The 15,600-nt window shown below is 49.7% G+C and overlaps 1 protein-coding gene across 3 annotated transcripts in view; it reads right to left on the bottom strand.

Moving 5' to 3' along the window:
* Positions 1–2,617: 2,617 nt before the first annotated feature.
* The window catches only part of LOC142587611 (uncharacterized), an 88,802-nt gene continuing 75,819 nt past the window's right edge, over positions 2,618–15,600 (bottom strand). For all 3 annotated transcript variants that reach the window (XM_075698750.1, XM_075698751.1, XM_075698752.1), the window contains 2 exons: positions 14,054–14,244; positions 2,618–3,687 (listed from right to left, as the gene is read on the bottom strand). In XM_075698750.1, the coding sequence (XP_075554865.1) occupies positions 3,434–3,687; positions 14,054–14,244 (445 nt within the window). In that variant the 3' untranslated portion in view covers positions 2,618–3,433. The remainder of the gene's footprint in view (positions 3,688–14,053; positions 14,245–15,600) is intronic.

The following is a 15,600-nucleotide window of genomic DNA, read 5'->3' as shown; positions in this document are numbered from 1 at the left end:
ACATCCTTTTATAGGAATTGCTGACTTAGAATAATCGAGGAGCTGGACGGATGCTGATGTCAGAGGAAATACAGTATCGAAATGGCGCCGGTAAAGTTCTTCGGCTAGGATTGAAACCGATGATCCAGTGTCAATCAGGAACGATGCGGAAATTCATTCAATTTCCAACACTGCATAAATTCCCTTCTTACGACTCCAGATGTTACAAACGCTTGTGTGATGGTCCGTGTCAGCTGTATCTGCGTCGGCTTCTGTGACATGCTGAATTTTCTTTTCAGACTTTCGGGAAGACTTGCACACCTTTTCCAGATGGCCAGTCGTTCCACATCTGCGGCACTTATGTGTCTTATGGTCCAAAGAGCCACAACGATAACATTCTTGCTCTTTCAGAGCTCGACGACTTTCAGTTGGCGTCTTATAGCACGTGCAAGTGCTACAGTGCTTTTCTGTCATATTTGACGTGTTTGTGTTTTTAACGTGATGCACTTGTGCTTCATGTCGTGCAAGTTCTCTCGCTTCTCTAGTCGCCTGATCATGCTGTCTCGCAATGGTAAGGGCCCGAGAAAGCGTAAGAGACTCTTCCAGTAAAAGACGTTCACCCAAGTATTCGCTAGTAGTTTCTTCAATAAGCTGGTCGTGCATCATGTCGTCCGCCAAGTCACCGAAGTTGCACGCTCCTACGAGACCTCGTAGCGCGGTGACGTAATCGAGCGCAGTCTCACCTGGGGCACGTCGACGGAAACGGTGACGCGCTGCGGTGACATTGACAGTGCTCTTGTAGTGACTTTCAAGTGTCACAACAGCGCAGTCGAACTCATCTGGGGCAGGAGTCGTCAACGTCTCTCCGGTAGCGCTCGAAGCCAAAAAGCGCGGGTCGTCCTCCGACGTGAGAGTCTGGAAGATGCGTTGTCCTTCCAAGCCCAAGCAGTTGAGCAGAATCGGCTTCCGACGCATGGCAGGTCGGTCGGAGGCGCCCGACGCCACCATGTAGTTCTTGAACGCTTGAATCCATTGCTCTCATGGGATGACTGGGTCTCCAGGTGATGATAGGAACGGGGGTGGCGGCTGTAGCCCCGAAATACTCATCGTAGATGATGATATGCAGCAATCGACGGCACAGATGAAGGGCAAGCCGGTAGCACATGGGTTGTTAAATCCTCGTCGCCAATTATGTTATATCGTGCATATCACTCAGTACGACAGGAATGGAGACATTACTCATCCCCTGCGTTTATTCCATCCTCTTTTTCCTCCCCCTTGGCCGGCTCCAAGCGCGCGCCTTCTCATGGCGCTGCGGTAGGCAGCGACGCCTTATATAACACTAGGGAGCGTGAAAAGGTGAACAAAGTAAATGCACCGTTGTGAAACAAGAGAAAACACCTGGTTATTGCAGTAAAGAAAACAAATTGAGAAAACTTTCCTCTTTCCGTGAAGTGAATTGCTATAAGCACAAAGTAAAAGAATAAAAGGGATGTGTGACGAAGAAGAGTAGCCTGCCTGCGCCACAGCGCCATCGTTACCGGTATGAGCTTGTGGTTGCTGTCCTTGCCGAACGCTTCTGACTGCTACCCACTCGTCTGCGCCCGTTGCTAATAAATATCTTAGCAAGTGGTGGACGTGCTGGGTTTCGACCACCCTGGAACTTCGGAGTCGCACTCTACCCCGCACCATGCCCCACGACGCACGCACTCCTCCAGCTCATCCAACCGCGCCGGTCACCTTGGTTTGTGCCGGTGCCTTGCGTCAGCCAGATCCCCCTATCTGCTCCGGCACAGATGGCAAAGACGTTGAAGATTGGATCTCCTCTTATGGGCGAGTAATTGCCCATAACCAGTGGAACGACGTTACCGAGTTGAGAAACGTCGCCTTCTACCTTACGGACGTTGCGAAATTATGGTTGCTAAGCCATGATGCCGACCTCCCTTCGTGGATGGTCTTCAAGACCAGCTTTACCCAAGTTTTCGATCGGCCATCAGTACGAAAGCTTCGTGCAGAACAACGTTTGCGCAACCGATCCCAAGAGGCCGGAGAGAACTTCACGAGCTACACTGAGGACGTTGTTGACCTTTGCAAACGGGTGAACGCGTCGAGGAGAAGATCAAACATATAATGAAGGGTGTTCAGGACGACGCGTTCCAAATGTTATTATCGAAGAGTCTTCACACCGTCGCTGAAGTGATAGAATTGTGCCAGAGTTACGACGAGTTGCGCAGGCATAGGCTTCACACCCGATGTCCCACTCCGCCCGCCGACTCTCTGTCAACCCTTGGAGTCGACGACAACCATGCTGATCTGTTCATAAAAATTCAGGAATTCGTTCGCTCAGAGGTCGCCCGCCAGCTATCTTTGATATCTTCTGTCCCTGAACCACCACGCGCTTCGCCTCCTATGATCCGCGACTTCATTCAAGAGAAAGTATATCAAGCCGCTCCTCCAGCCGCTGAACAGACACCAGTCACTGCACCTCTCACTTACGCTGAAGCAGTTTCCCGATCTCGTCCACAAACGCTCTTGCCGCACTCTATGCATCGACCGCCAACATTTTTGCAGCCATCTATGCCGCTTCACGACCGACAGCATCTTCCTCCTATGCCGCTACCCGACCGACAGCATTTTCCGACTCCTCAACCACGAGCTCATACCGGTAGCGATGGTGCTGCGGCGCAGGCTGGCCACTCTTCTTCGTTACACATGCTTCAAAGCAGTGAAGACAGCACAACAGAAAGAAGGCAAAGAAGCCGTTGAGCATGATTGAGCACATGATTAGACAATCAGTCAACCAACCAACAAATTAATCAGTCAGTATCTATGCCTTGTGTACTAACAGATTTGATAAACACAGGAACCCAGAACCCAGCTCTATATGCCTCATGGGCTGGCATGTTAACAGGGGGAAAAGGCGAACGTGACGAACAAACGCTAAGAAATGAGAAATAGTCGTTATTATCCATTTATAATTTGCAGTTTGGAAGACGAATAGTCTCATCAGACGACAAAAAAAATTTTTCAAGTGAAAGTACTCTAAAAATTCAGGTAAATTAAACGGTGCAGCCTCAAGATGGCACCAAAGTGTTAAAAAAAGAAGCTCGTTCATGTTCATCCCGGTTCTTCCGTACGGCAGTCAATACTCGAAGCGTAAGAAAACGACATGGGCAAAATTGAAATAAAAAAGAAAGAAAGCTGCTAAGGTAAACAAACGGGTACAAGAGTTCAAGAGTCACAGAATGAAGGGGGGGGGGCACACAGATAACTATAAAACAAGAACATCGGACAATGGAAAGATCGCAGCACTATAGCGAAGCCATAGCGCAAGCTTGCGTAATCGCTAGTTGGCGCACGAGATATATAGTAAGCCGAGGCGAATCGATTAACAGCATTGTCGCACAGCTGAGGTATCCGACAGCGCCTGCGCAGATGTCCGCATAGAATAGCTTCACGCGCGTTCCGTAGAACGCGCGTCGGGTCGGCTTCCCGAGGAGCTGAACACGGGGCAGGTCTCGTTGGCCAGCATGGGACTGTCCGGCGGGCACTGGAACGCCTCGCGGAATTCGGCGCTCCATCGAAGCGCGGCGTTGCAGGGGATGCGATCCGTGTGTCGCTTGCAGTAGATGTAGCAGCCGGACACGAAGAACAGCTGCAGCGGCGACATGTGCGCCAGGCCCGGAAGCGACGCTTCGTCGCCCTCACCTGCGGAGCAAGCAGTGCGTTGCATATTTTATATATATATATATATATATATATATATAGCCATTTACAGGCCCTCGCAAAAGTGCATTGCAGGTCTATGCTGGGCACCTCTGTGCTCGAACGTTTAGACTGCAGGAAGGCCCGTTTCCAAGGTCAGGTAGATATAAAGGGGACGACGTTCTTGGAGAACAACAGCAAAAAGAACGCTCGCAAAACTTTATACTGAAACTAAGCAAAAAAAAAGCAATTCAGTTGCGATTAGCGGTAAATGCGAGAAAAATGCGTTCGCGCTACATCGCACCGTTCTGACGTCTCGGATGCACGACTTCAACCGCGTTTACCACTCACCGACGTCTTCGTTCGAGGAGCGACGCACTATACACTATATTCATCTCGTGCACTCTATACACACACTTTTTTCCACTTCGAAAGGGCTAACATTAATGCATAAAAAGAAACACCGCCGATATCGCTCGCCCGAAGTTATGCATTGACCTGGCGCGTTGCGCCGCTCCTCAGCATGGCCTTCAAGAGTCATGGCTGCGGCGCCATAGAGTTTCCTACAATTACTAGTAGAGGGAACACTGGAGCTGCAATCGTTCAGCCACCATGGGGATGATTAGTACGCGGATTTGTCTAACCTTCATACTTCTGGATAAAGACGTTCTTGTGGCTTCGTACATCACCCTTTATCTTTCTTCATTGGCTTAAATTTCAAAGGAATCTAACATTATCTTTATGTAGAAGCTAATAAGACACTACAATTCAGCATAACCTCTGCTATTTGCACTGGCTACACTCCGTGGCGTAATGGTTTGAACATGGTGATTCTGTTTAGCTTTAGCAATGTTTGTTTCATTATTTATAGCGCAATACTTTCTTAAAAAATTATCCCGATGCAATGTCACAAAGCCGCTTAAAGCCAGAAAATCGAAGTTCAGGCAAAGCCATGCACTGTACCCCTCATTCCCACGCTTGCTGCACCGTCCCGCTTGCAGCTCCAATGCCACAGTTCTGGCGCCACAGTTCCCTCTAGTAATTGTGTGAAACTATTCGCGGCGCGCTGAAAAATCTCGCAGGCGACGCGCTGGGCCTTACGCCACAGCCGCTAACCCTCAGGCGTACGATTCCTCTGTTGAGGTGCTGTTTAGAGGCTGCTATTAGACAAGTTTGACGATGGCCAGCTCCGTGGCTTTGCCAAGATTGCTTCAGTATAGCGTAACCATGTGTCCCAGATAACGCACGTCTGAAATTTTGCAAAGCACGAGGCATATCCACGCGCTGTCACATATAGCTCTAGCAGGATCATAAGTCGCCGTTCGCGCATACCGTCACGTCCGCAGTTCCACGTATTGATCATCGCTGCGTCGCAGTAGTAGTTTGTCACCTTTGTGAGTTGGCGAGTATTACTAGCCCACCGGCTTTTCGACGGCTGGATGATGTCGCCCCGCAGCATTTCGTCAACTTGTTCTCTTATAGCTTCTCGTTCTCGCGTCGAAACTCGGTAAGGGTTCTGGTGGAGTGGCCGAGCGCCCTCTTCGGTGATTATGCGATGCTTTGCGACTGGTGTTTGTGGAATCCTCGATGACGTCGAAAAGCAGTCTTTGTATCGTCGGAGCAGACTTCTGAGCTGTTGCTGCTTACTCATGGGGAGACTTGGATTTATGTCGAAGTCTGGTTCGGGAGCTATGGTCGTCGGTGTAGATGCGGCAGAATCCGAGAGGACAAACGCATTGCTGCTTTCCAGAATTTCCTCGATGTACGCGATCGTCGTACACTTGTTGATGTGCTTGAACTCCTGGCTGAAGTTTGTCAGCAACACTTTCGTTTTTCCTCCGTGCCGTCGAGCGATCCGTCTTGCGACGCACATTTCACGGTCGAGCAGCAAACGTTGGTTACCCTCTATGACGCCTTCTATGCCAGCAGGTGTTTTGGTGCCGACGGAAATGACAATGCTGAAACGAGGCGGGATGCTGATTTGACTTTCTAGCACGCTCAATGCATGGTGACTACGAGAGCCCTCCGGCGGTGTCGCTCCATTTTCCTACAGCGTTATCGACTTCGACTTCAGCTCTATTATTGCGCCGTGTTGGTTCAGGAAGTACATGCCGAGAATGACGTCTCGTGAACACTTTTGGAGGATAACGAAGGTGTCAGGGTAAGTCCGGTCATGAACGGCAATTATTGCCGTGCGGATTCCAGTCGGCGTGATGAGGTGTCCTGCAGCGGTCCCAATTGACGGGCCTTCCCATGCAGTCCTAACTTTCTTCAACTGGGCGGCGATGGGTCTACTCATGACTGAGTAATCGTCTCCTGTGTCTACTAAGGCGGTGACTGCGTGGCCGTCGATAAGAACGTTAAGGTCGGTGGTTCTTTCTCTTGCGTTGCAGTTAGGTTTTGGCGTCGGATCACGGCTGCGTCGCGCTGACCTGTGGCTGGTACATGGCGTCGTCAGGTCGTCTTTCGTCGGCGTATTCTTTGCTTCCAGACTTCGTCGGGACGGCGGCGTGTCGTTGTTATGTCGTAGAGATAGTTCTTTTGGTGTCCTCGTCGGCGGCGGAGGATCTTCGTCAGTTCGACGAACAGCAACCGCACCTCCATCGGTTGCTGCTTTTAGTTTTCCTGATAAGGGCTCGCAGACCGGCCTCGGGCTGGGCCAGTGTATGGTCGGCACTGCGGCGACAAGTAGCGGCCTGGTGACGGCGAACTGAGAGCTCCATTGAGTAGCGGCGAGGTAGTCAGCGATATCGCGAGGGCGTTCATCTTGGTGCGGGCGCGGAGTGCTGACGGCGAGCCCTCGTAGTCCCATTTCGCGGTATGGGCATCGGCGGTAAACATGTCCGGCTTCCCTGCAGCGATAGCAGAGTGGGCGGTGATCGGGGGCTCGCCAAATGTCTGTCTTCCTCGCGTAGCTGCGCTGGGCGACGGGTGGGCGAGCTGGCGACGGCGGCAGTAGACGACAGAATTGCGGCGTTAGAGGGCTCTGGCGCGGCCGCTGAGGGGGACTTTGACGGCGTGCGACAGCGGTGTAGGTCATCGCTTCCGGCTGGGGCTGCGGTAATTGTGGTTGCACCTCAGGAACTCCAAGCGATCGCTGAACCTCTTCTTTCACGATGTCAGCGATCGAAGCCATTTGAGGCTGCGTCGAAGGCAAGATGTTGCGCAGGTCTTCGCGCACAATGGCCCTGATGGTCTCTTGAAGGTCGCTGGAACCCAGTCCTTGGATGGCGCACTGCTGCGTGAGCACTTCTCGGGAGTACTGCCAAGTGCGCATTTCCAGAGCTTTCTCGATTGTTGATGTCTCTGTACAAAACTGAGCGACGGTCTTGGGCGGGTTGCGAATCAGTCCGGCGAAGAGTTCTTGCTTGACGCCCCGCATAAGGAGGCGGACTTTTTTCTCCTCCAACATTTCCGGGTCGGCGTGCCGGAAAAGACGGGCCATCTCCTCCGTGGAGATCACTATGGTCTCATTGGGAAGCTGTACTCGGGTTTCTAGTACCGCTTGGGCACGCTCTTTACGCACGACGCTTGCGAATGTTTGCAGGAAGCCACTTCGAAACCGGTCCCACGTCGTTACGGTGGCTTCTGGATTCTCAAACCACGTCCTGGCGGCATCTTCGAAGGCGAAATAGACATGTCGCATCTCGTCGTCGCTGTTCTAGCTGTTAAACGTAGTGACTCTCTCAGGGGCCTTCAGCCAGCTTTCCGGGCCCTCGAATGTGGAACCGCAGAACGTTGGTGGCTCTCTGGGCTGCTGCAGAACTATTGGGGACACTGCAGCTGCCATTGGGGCTATCTTGGCCACGATCTTCTTGGTCATCTCTGGTTCAAGTTTGTGTTCCGGGGCCAGCAGCTGTAGCCGGCGGCTTGCTCGATGTTCCGGGACGACGGTGGTGTTTTCTTTGCGGTCCGGGCTTGGATCACGGCTTGTCGGGTGCGTCCGGTACATGAACGTAAAGCACCTCCACCAGATGGCACGTGGTAGTGACGGTGAAGAAGGCAGCAAAACTGATTAACGAAACTAGCATTTTATTGGGCGAACCTGTGCCCACAAAAACATGCTACATTGAAAGAACGGTGACAACGGCGAACATAGTCGGCGATCGTCGAAATCCGATCAGTGGGACAAGCGCGTCGGCTTTTATACATCAGTCGTCGAATGTTCCAGAGCCATCGCTGGGACCCGCGTGTCTTCCACAATGTTCTCCGCTATTCGCGTCGCGCATACATGCAATAAGATTACACAAGGTTCTGTGACAGACAGCGGATGGAACCATCGACAACATTCCAGGAACCTCCTATCCGTGCAGGCGCGTCCTGCGCTGTGCGATAACATTTGTTAGGTGGTGAAACATGGTCACCTGATAAAGATAAACATGGATATATATATATATATATATATATATATATATATATATATATATATATATGTGTGTGTGTGTGTGTGTGTGTGTGTGTGTGTGTGTGTGTGTGTACACGCAACATTTCTAGCATTTGGAGTAACTGTGTGTTCTCGAAGAATTGAGCGCTGAAGTGACAGCGTCATATGAGTATACACAACACCTCATAGTAGGAGACAGTTCTATTTCAAAGCCTAAGTCCTCTGAGTGGTGTATTCTTCATTCGTTTAATTGTCCCATACTTGGCTATTACGAATACTGCTTCGCCTTTCCGGCGAAACTGCGGTCTCTCTCTTTCTCTCCCTCACTCTCGTTTTTTTTCTGTGAGTCAGAGTATAAGGGCCGCTGCGCATGACTGCTGTTGATTCTTATTTCAAGTGAATCCGGCTGGGCCTCATTTCGGCTACTGAGTGAATTATAGTGCTCCCAAACTACCATGTACTAAGACTTTAAAAAGAGTATTTGTGTTACTCTAAGAAAACCTAGGGCCTATTGTTTCCAGTACAGTGGAGTAGCCGCCAGTAATTATTTCGTTACTGAAATTCAATTCGGTAATTGAATTTAATTATCTAAGTGGAGAAGTGCTGTCCTAATTTTCAAAGTGTCAATGAGGCATTTGTAGGCACCCAAAATTACATCTAACTGCGGTGTTTTCAGCGGTACACTAATTGCATACTAATTTTTTTCGACTGGTAAAGAAACCCCACGAAATATGAAAAATATCACGTGACTTATCCGGTATCATAAAGCAGCGCCCTCAAATAAGCTGATTGAAAGCAATTGCATTGCCCGTCGCGAACCCGAAGAGACAGCGCATCACCTTGAATATGGTAGGGAAGAAGCATTAACAGCAGGTTTCGTGTTTCACAGCTATTCCTTCCTCTTATTTCCATGGCGCACCTATTATCCGTCTCTCAAGGCCAATTAAGCACATTGATAACAGAAGCCTCTTGATAATGCGGCGGAAGCGCCGCTCTGGCCAAGCACAATACGCCAGAAGCAATGGAATAAGCATGGAACGTTTCGAAATCCCGGCTCCGCTAGCACCCCATCGACAGGGTTTGCACGCAGCTATATTTCGCGCAAGAAACTTACTTCAGACCAAAGACAAATTCATGAAAGTGTATGCATTCTGCAACAACAGGTTTGTGGGAAAAAGTAAAACAATACAAACAGACCGAGAAGTGAAAACACGTGTAGTGAAAAGGCAAAATCGATTCGTTCAAGAAGGAAAATGTACCACTTCTAAGTGAGCCGAATTCGCAAACAGGATGCCAGCCCAAAAAAAGATAAAGAAACATAAGATTTCAGTGTGGCCTTATTATTTTATTATCTATGAACTAATAAGCCCCGTTGAACACCAGCGGCTGCCTAGAGGACGTGTTCGAATAGGCCTTCTTCTGAAGCTACGCAGTACTGAGTCCGTTTTATCACATCTTCAGTGGCCTTCTTGATGACCTACGCTCGAATTCTACGGCAGACATCCGTTATCCTCGCCTTGAACTAATATGACGTCCGCCTCGATCATCTAAGCTCGATCTTTGACATAATCCCAAAGAAAGAAATGTAGTGGAGAGAGTTCAGGTGACATAGCGAACCAATTTACTGGCCCGTGCCTTCCAATCTATCGCGCAGAAAAAATCGCATTCAACGAGTTTCCTGTTCGGCTGCTGCTGCGCGCTGGTGCTCCACCTTGCTTATACCACAGAAGTGGAAGATGTGACAGCGGGTCTTCGCTGAGAAGCTCATCCAATACTCCTTCACGTAGCGCTCTCCGCCGTCAGTGTGTGATCTAAGATGGTACCGACTATAGCACCGGCGTAAATTCCGAACCACACATTGAGCGACCACTCGTACTGGTGCCGATTGCGCTTTACCCAGTGTGGATCGGAGTCCCTCCAATGGCGTGCATTATGCAAATTGACCTAGGCGTTCCTGCGAAAATTGGCTTCATCTGTGCACATGACAATGCCGAAAAAGTCTGCTGACGCATCGGCTTATGTGAGACCCAATTCAAGAAACCTGGACGTTTCTGCAGGTCCCTATCTTCCAAGCCTTGGTACTGGTTGAGGTGGTACGGGTGAAAAGCCGTCGTTTAGAATCCTCCAAACTGATGACTGGAAATTCGTACCTGGGCGGCCACGTCCCACACGCCCGCCTGAGGGTTTGAGACCATAAATGCTAGAACATCCGTGCGTAGGCTAGGAGTCAAAGATGGAGTCCTCCATCGCTGTTTCTTGGAGCTGGCAGTTTGTCTCAGGTTTTCATAATTTCTGATGATAGTCGATGCGTTTGGTCTACCGCCGCACTTCCATGAATGATTTCCTCTTGTTGCCATTTGCAGCTCCCAAGGCAAGGATCAAGCCTAAGTTCTACTCATTAGAAAAAGGCATGGTGACTCGGACGAAACAAAACGCAGCTTTAAACCTTTGCACTGACGTGAATTCGCTTTTGTGGTGATAGGCCTTGTGGCAGATAAAAAAAAAAACAGCCGTGCACTTTATCTACGCTAAGACAACAGCAATCACAACTTGTTTCCAACTAACGCCAAACGCCACGTGTTATTTCGCCCGGTTCAAGGCAGATAAGTAACTAACTTGATCACGATGTTTTTCTTTATTTCCTTTATTTTGTTCTGGATAACTCGTGGTATTTTTCATTTTTCGTGGGGTTTATTTATCAGTCGGAAAAAAATTAGTACGCAATTAGTACGTCGCTGAGAATACCGCAGTTAAATGTCCCTTGGCTGTGCTTAGAAATACCTCCTTGACACTTTGATAATTACAATAGTACGTCTCGAGTTAGGTAATTAATTACAGTTACTTAATTAAATCTCAGTAACGAAAAAATTACTGGCGCCTACTCCACTGTATTGTAAACAATATGCGCTAGGTTTTCTTCAAGTAACGCATTGCTTTTCTGTTTAAATATTTGTGCAGTAAAGTTGATTAAGACACCCTCTATATAGTTATGACCTTTGCATGCAAGTGACGATGTTTCCATTCCTAACAAATGTTCTAAGTTATTAGAAATGTTTTTTATGAGTCGTTAGCATTGCTTACTGGAAAGAGAAGAAGCAATACTGAGACAGACAACATTCATGTGCATTTCACACGGCATTGATAAGACTCTGCCGAGGAGGTAACTGAAGTCTATAGGTTATTTCCAGGGTGAAAAAGGCACGCAAAGCAATTTGAAGTGAGGAGAACATACAACAACAAATTAATTCTTTAGGCGTAGGCTATCCATACCTTCAGAAATAATTCTTAATTAGCTACCTCTTTCTCTGTCACAAATGTAATAAACTTTGTCTTGTGTGTAGATCTAAATATATTGTTTATGTGCATGGTGTTTACAGTGCAAATTTAAAACAATGTTGAAGAGAAAAATATGGATGCGGCAGCCGCCGCTAGTGCTTCTAATGCCCGTGTCCTCCTATTGTCAGAATTCGCAGAAATAAAGCGAAAGTATGAATTAAAGACCATGCACGCCCGCGTTAAGAATGATGCAGTAAGCCATTAGCCGCAGTAAAATTTGAAGTGATAAGGTCGAGGAAATTCAAAGGAAATCCCGAATGATGTGGGTGACAAAGCTCTGGTAATGGCACTTTAGGTGTGTGCACGGGAGGGGGAGAGGGCTTCGGCATCGCCCAGGGAGGGGAGCTCTGTCCCCCCCCCCCCTCGCCCCGGAAAAAGTCCAAAGGGGGCTCGCGCCCCGAAGCCCCCCTCCTCCTCCCCCCCCCCCCCCCGTAGTCGGCGCCTATGATGTCGATCTGTCCGTTGACAATGCGCAGTTCTGCCGCCGGAAGTCCATATGGTAACTGGCGTATAGGCACGGGAGAATTTGCGTCTATGTGGTGCGTGGCCATCTTCGTGCGACTCAAAGACTGCTGGGCGCAATAGAAAGAGCTGCAGTTCTAAGGAAGCTCCAGAACTTCACTTCGGTGGGTTGGCAACGTCGGAAACGGTCTGGAGCTGCATAATTATGAAAGGATGAGGTCATGACATTCAGTTAGGCCAGGAATTGTCATCAGAAAAATCCAGGGGGCGTAGAAAGTCAATTATTTGGACATGACCCGAACATTCTCCATTAATTAGAGGGCACGTGTGCGCGTTGGAAACAAACAGCGTTGCGGAGCCAGCTTTAACGGCGAGTACGGCGAACGATAGTCGTCTGGCGCGGTGGCGGGAAAGTATGACGGCACAAGCAGGACAGAACCGTCCTGTTTGTCCAGCGCCACAAGAGTCCATGTTTTTGGAGTTACATGAGTGGCCGCAGCAATAAATTTGTGTACGTCGGGAAGTGAGTCCACTGAAAGAGATCCACACGGCGGTGTAAGCACCCCTTCCCAACGAGCAGTCTAGGATGGCACAATGACGCGAGAGGAAGTCCAACCCGAAGATAATGTCGTGGAAGCATGAGGGCAACACTAAACACTCGATCACTAAAGTACATCTTGGATGACAAGACGCGCCGTGCACATAGCCGAAGGCGAAATGTACTGCAAGTTGGCAGTGTCGAATGCTAGTCCTGAAAATGGCGAAGTCAATATTTTTTAATCTGGTAACATACCTTTTTTTTACAGATTACAGAAATGGCGGCCCCTGCGTCAACAAGTGCTAGCGCTGATTCCTCCAACATTCACGTTGACAACATTGTGCGGGCCAAAATATGGAGGCATTGGACAGTTCGACTCGCCTCCAGTTCTTGCCTTCGTAACTGCAGCAGTCAGCTTCCATTTTCTCTGGAAAGCCTGTGACGCATGAGTGGCAGCGAGCGCCGCCGCGGAGACGGCGAACTACGGTTGGTGATGGATGAGAAAGTATTACAGCTGGATGCCGTGCGGGAACACAAGCGTGCCCATCTTGTCACAGGTAGACGGAGGGCATGAGCAACAGTGGCGGGTAATATGTGCAGAGATATCACCAGCGAAGCAGATCGACCTTTGGTCAGGCGACCACCAGCCATCTTGGCGGCTGTAAAAGGGACCATGTTCATGGCCGACAGGAAAGAATGGGTTGCCAATGCAGGTTGAGCACAGGGAAATGACTGTGGCGCCGACCAACCCATGACCGTAGCGTAAGAAAGTGGCGCAGTGATGGCAGGTTGTTGGGCATAGGTGGCAAGACCTCGGCAAATTGAGTCCGTATGACCTGCTGAAGCTCCGGAGCCAAAGGCTGGACAGGTAGCCCTGTACGTGATAGGTACAGTAAAGAATGCTGGCAGACGACGTCCCTCTGCACTCCTGTTATTGATGGATAAGAATATAATGCGCCTTTGTTCGTGCGGCATCATGAGCACTGCGCAAGAACTTAGCAATATTGTTATACAGCCATATTAAATAATACCTCACTCAACAAAGGACGCAGAATACCTTCATGGCCTTCTAAGTGGAGGCGGAAATCTTGGAAGCGGAAACTGCAGAAAATATAATGGTGTGACCTTGGCGAAGGAAACAAGGTGAATAGCCGTGATGGCACTTTCCGCGAAGCCTCATAAGAATTTTGGTGCAACTTGACAACTCCTCCTCTCTAACTGTCCTTTCATAATATAGCCGAACTCACCTCCGCGCTTTGCACCAACCAAGGTCGTGTTAGACACCGCCACTTGCGCTCTTAACAACCACTAGCTGTCACTGGCCTCGTAATCAAGGACAACGGTGCAGGAAATGACACGGAACTTCCGGCGAACAATTCTTGATGCCCGTGCGATGGTTGTAAAGTGAGCAAAAGGTAAGGGAAAGGTGGCGCACACCAAGCGTTCGCTCTATTACGCTACTTCGCAAAAGCCACTGTAACGCATGCGTGAAGCACTACCGATTTTAGATAGGGTACCTCAATGCGCTCGCTCATACAGTCACTTTATTGCTCATGCCTTAGCTTTAGATATAGTAGCTGTAGCTGTAACTGCCCTGGACGACGGAACCGCTATCTAGAGATCCTAGGAAAGCAAATGGGAGCACGTACCATGGCTCCACCTGGCTTTCTGGTAGAGAATCGCGGACGCCTCGATGGCGCTGGCTGAATTTATGGCAGCGAGTGTCACATTGTCGGCTGAGCGCCGGCAGCAGCTCTCGTGCGTCTTCGTAAACTCCGCCTTGTGGGATCTGTGCCGCCAGGCGGTGACACGCGCGAACGCACTGACGAACGAACCGTACCTGCACATTAGCCGTGGGGATGTAGGTCAAGACACATCATCATTGCCCCCTCCAGGGGCGGCGCCAGGGGGAGGCACAGAGGGGGGGGGGCGCGGCCGCCCCCCAAAAGTTTCCTCTCGCCCTCCCCCCCCTGGCAGCCCTCCCCGAGAGCACCGAAAAACTGATTCAAGGTAGGCGGTATGAAATAAAATGTCAATTGTGATGTCTTATAATTTGGAGGCAGATGTATGAGAGCAGCGCCGCTTACAAAGAACGGCCTTGCTTAAGCATAACAATTTATTAGAGAACATTTCTGATCAGAAGCAATGTCCCTCGCGCTTGTGATAGAATAGGCGCTTGAAATACAACGCGAACTGCCGCAATGAGATAAAAATGGTTCCAACAGTTCTAAATAGATTTAAAAGCGGGCTACATTTCTTCGTTGTTTGGTCTGCTAGCGTGAACCTGGCAAGTTCGCGCCTCGGATGTAGTAGCCTACGCCACAATATCGCCAACGGGGTCAAACGAGTTGAGAGGTCATGACCCTTCTAAGCCGCAGCTTTTCTCACAGAAAACCGTCGGGACAAGGCTGCCCACTCTCAAGAAGACCCGGTAAGCCGCCAACCCTTGCAGGACGCCACCACTGAATTGAGCTAGTTGATCAGGAATTACCAACTAGCTCAAGCAACCACCCTAGCCACCACTTAGTCAGCCATCCGCTCCGCCTGTCGTTAATGACACGCGCCGAATGCTCACGCACTTGGCAGAGTTGCGGCTCGAAGCGGCGTTTGGGTCAGGAATCCACCAAGTCCATCGACGAGTACATCCGGTAGTAGGAATGAAGGAAAAATTATGCAGATCCCACGCACTGTGGGAATTGATGCACGCGAAGCTTTCTGTGCTGTTTGCTTTGATTGACGATAATTAGCGCTGATGTTGACGGAGAATGTTCCGTTGATTCAACGGTCAGTCCAACGCGATAGCGCTGAGTGTACGTTAAACGTTACCTTGCGTGCACCCCTTCTGTTTGCCTGTGTAGTACAGAGAACATACAGAGGGAGAGATGTTTGAGTTGAGGCATTGTTGTGCGCCTAATTTTATAACGTCTGACAGGGTTGGCTATTGTCATAGCTTCACATGGCACATTGCATAGTGGCAGAAGTATTAAACTCTAATCGAATTATGGTGTTTTTTTTATTCCGGCCCCGTCGAAATGCGGCTGCTGCGGTCGGGATCAAATCCGCGATCTCGAAATGTGACATTGCCGGAAAGCTACCGCGGCAGGCACTGAATTGTTGATTTGATGTACCGACGCTCCTGTGGCGTCGCCTAGACCCTGCGGTGTGCTTTAATTAATGCAGCTCTTTTTCTGCACGC

This window comes from Dermacentor variabilis, chromosome 7, assembly GCF_050947875.1.
Source record: "Dermacentor variabilis isolate Ectoservices chromosome 7, ASM5094787v1, whole genome shotgun sequence".
NCBI classification, from domain to species: Eukaryota; Metazoa; Arthropoda; class Arachnida; order Ixodida; family Ixodidae; genus Dermacentor; species Dermacentor variabilis.
The sequence above is the reverse complement of the archived record's forward strand: the minus strand, read 5'-3'. Positions and strand labels throughout refer to the sequence as shown.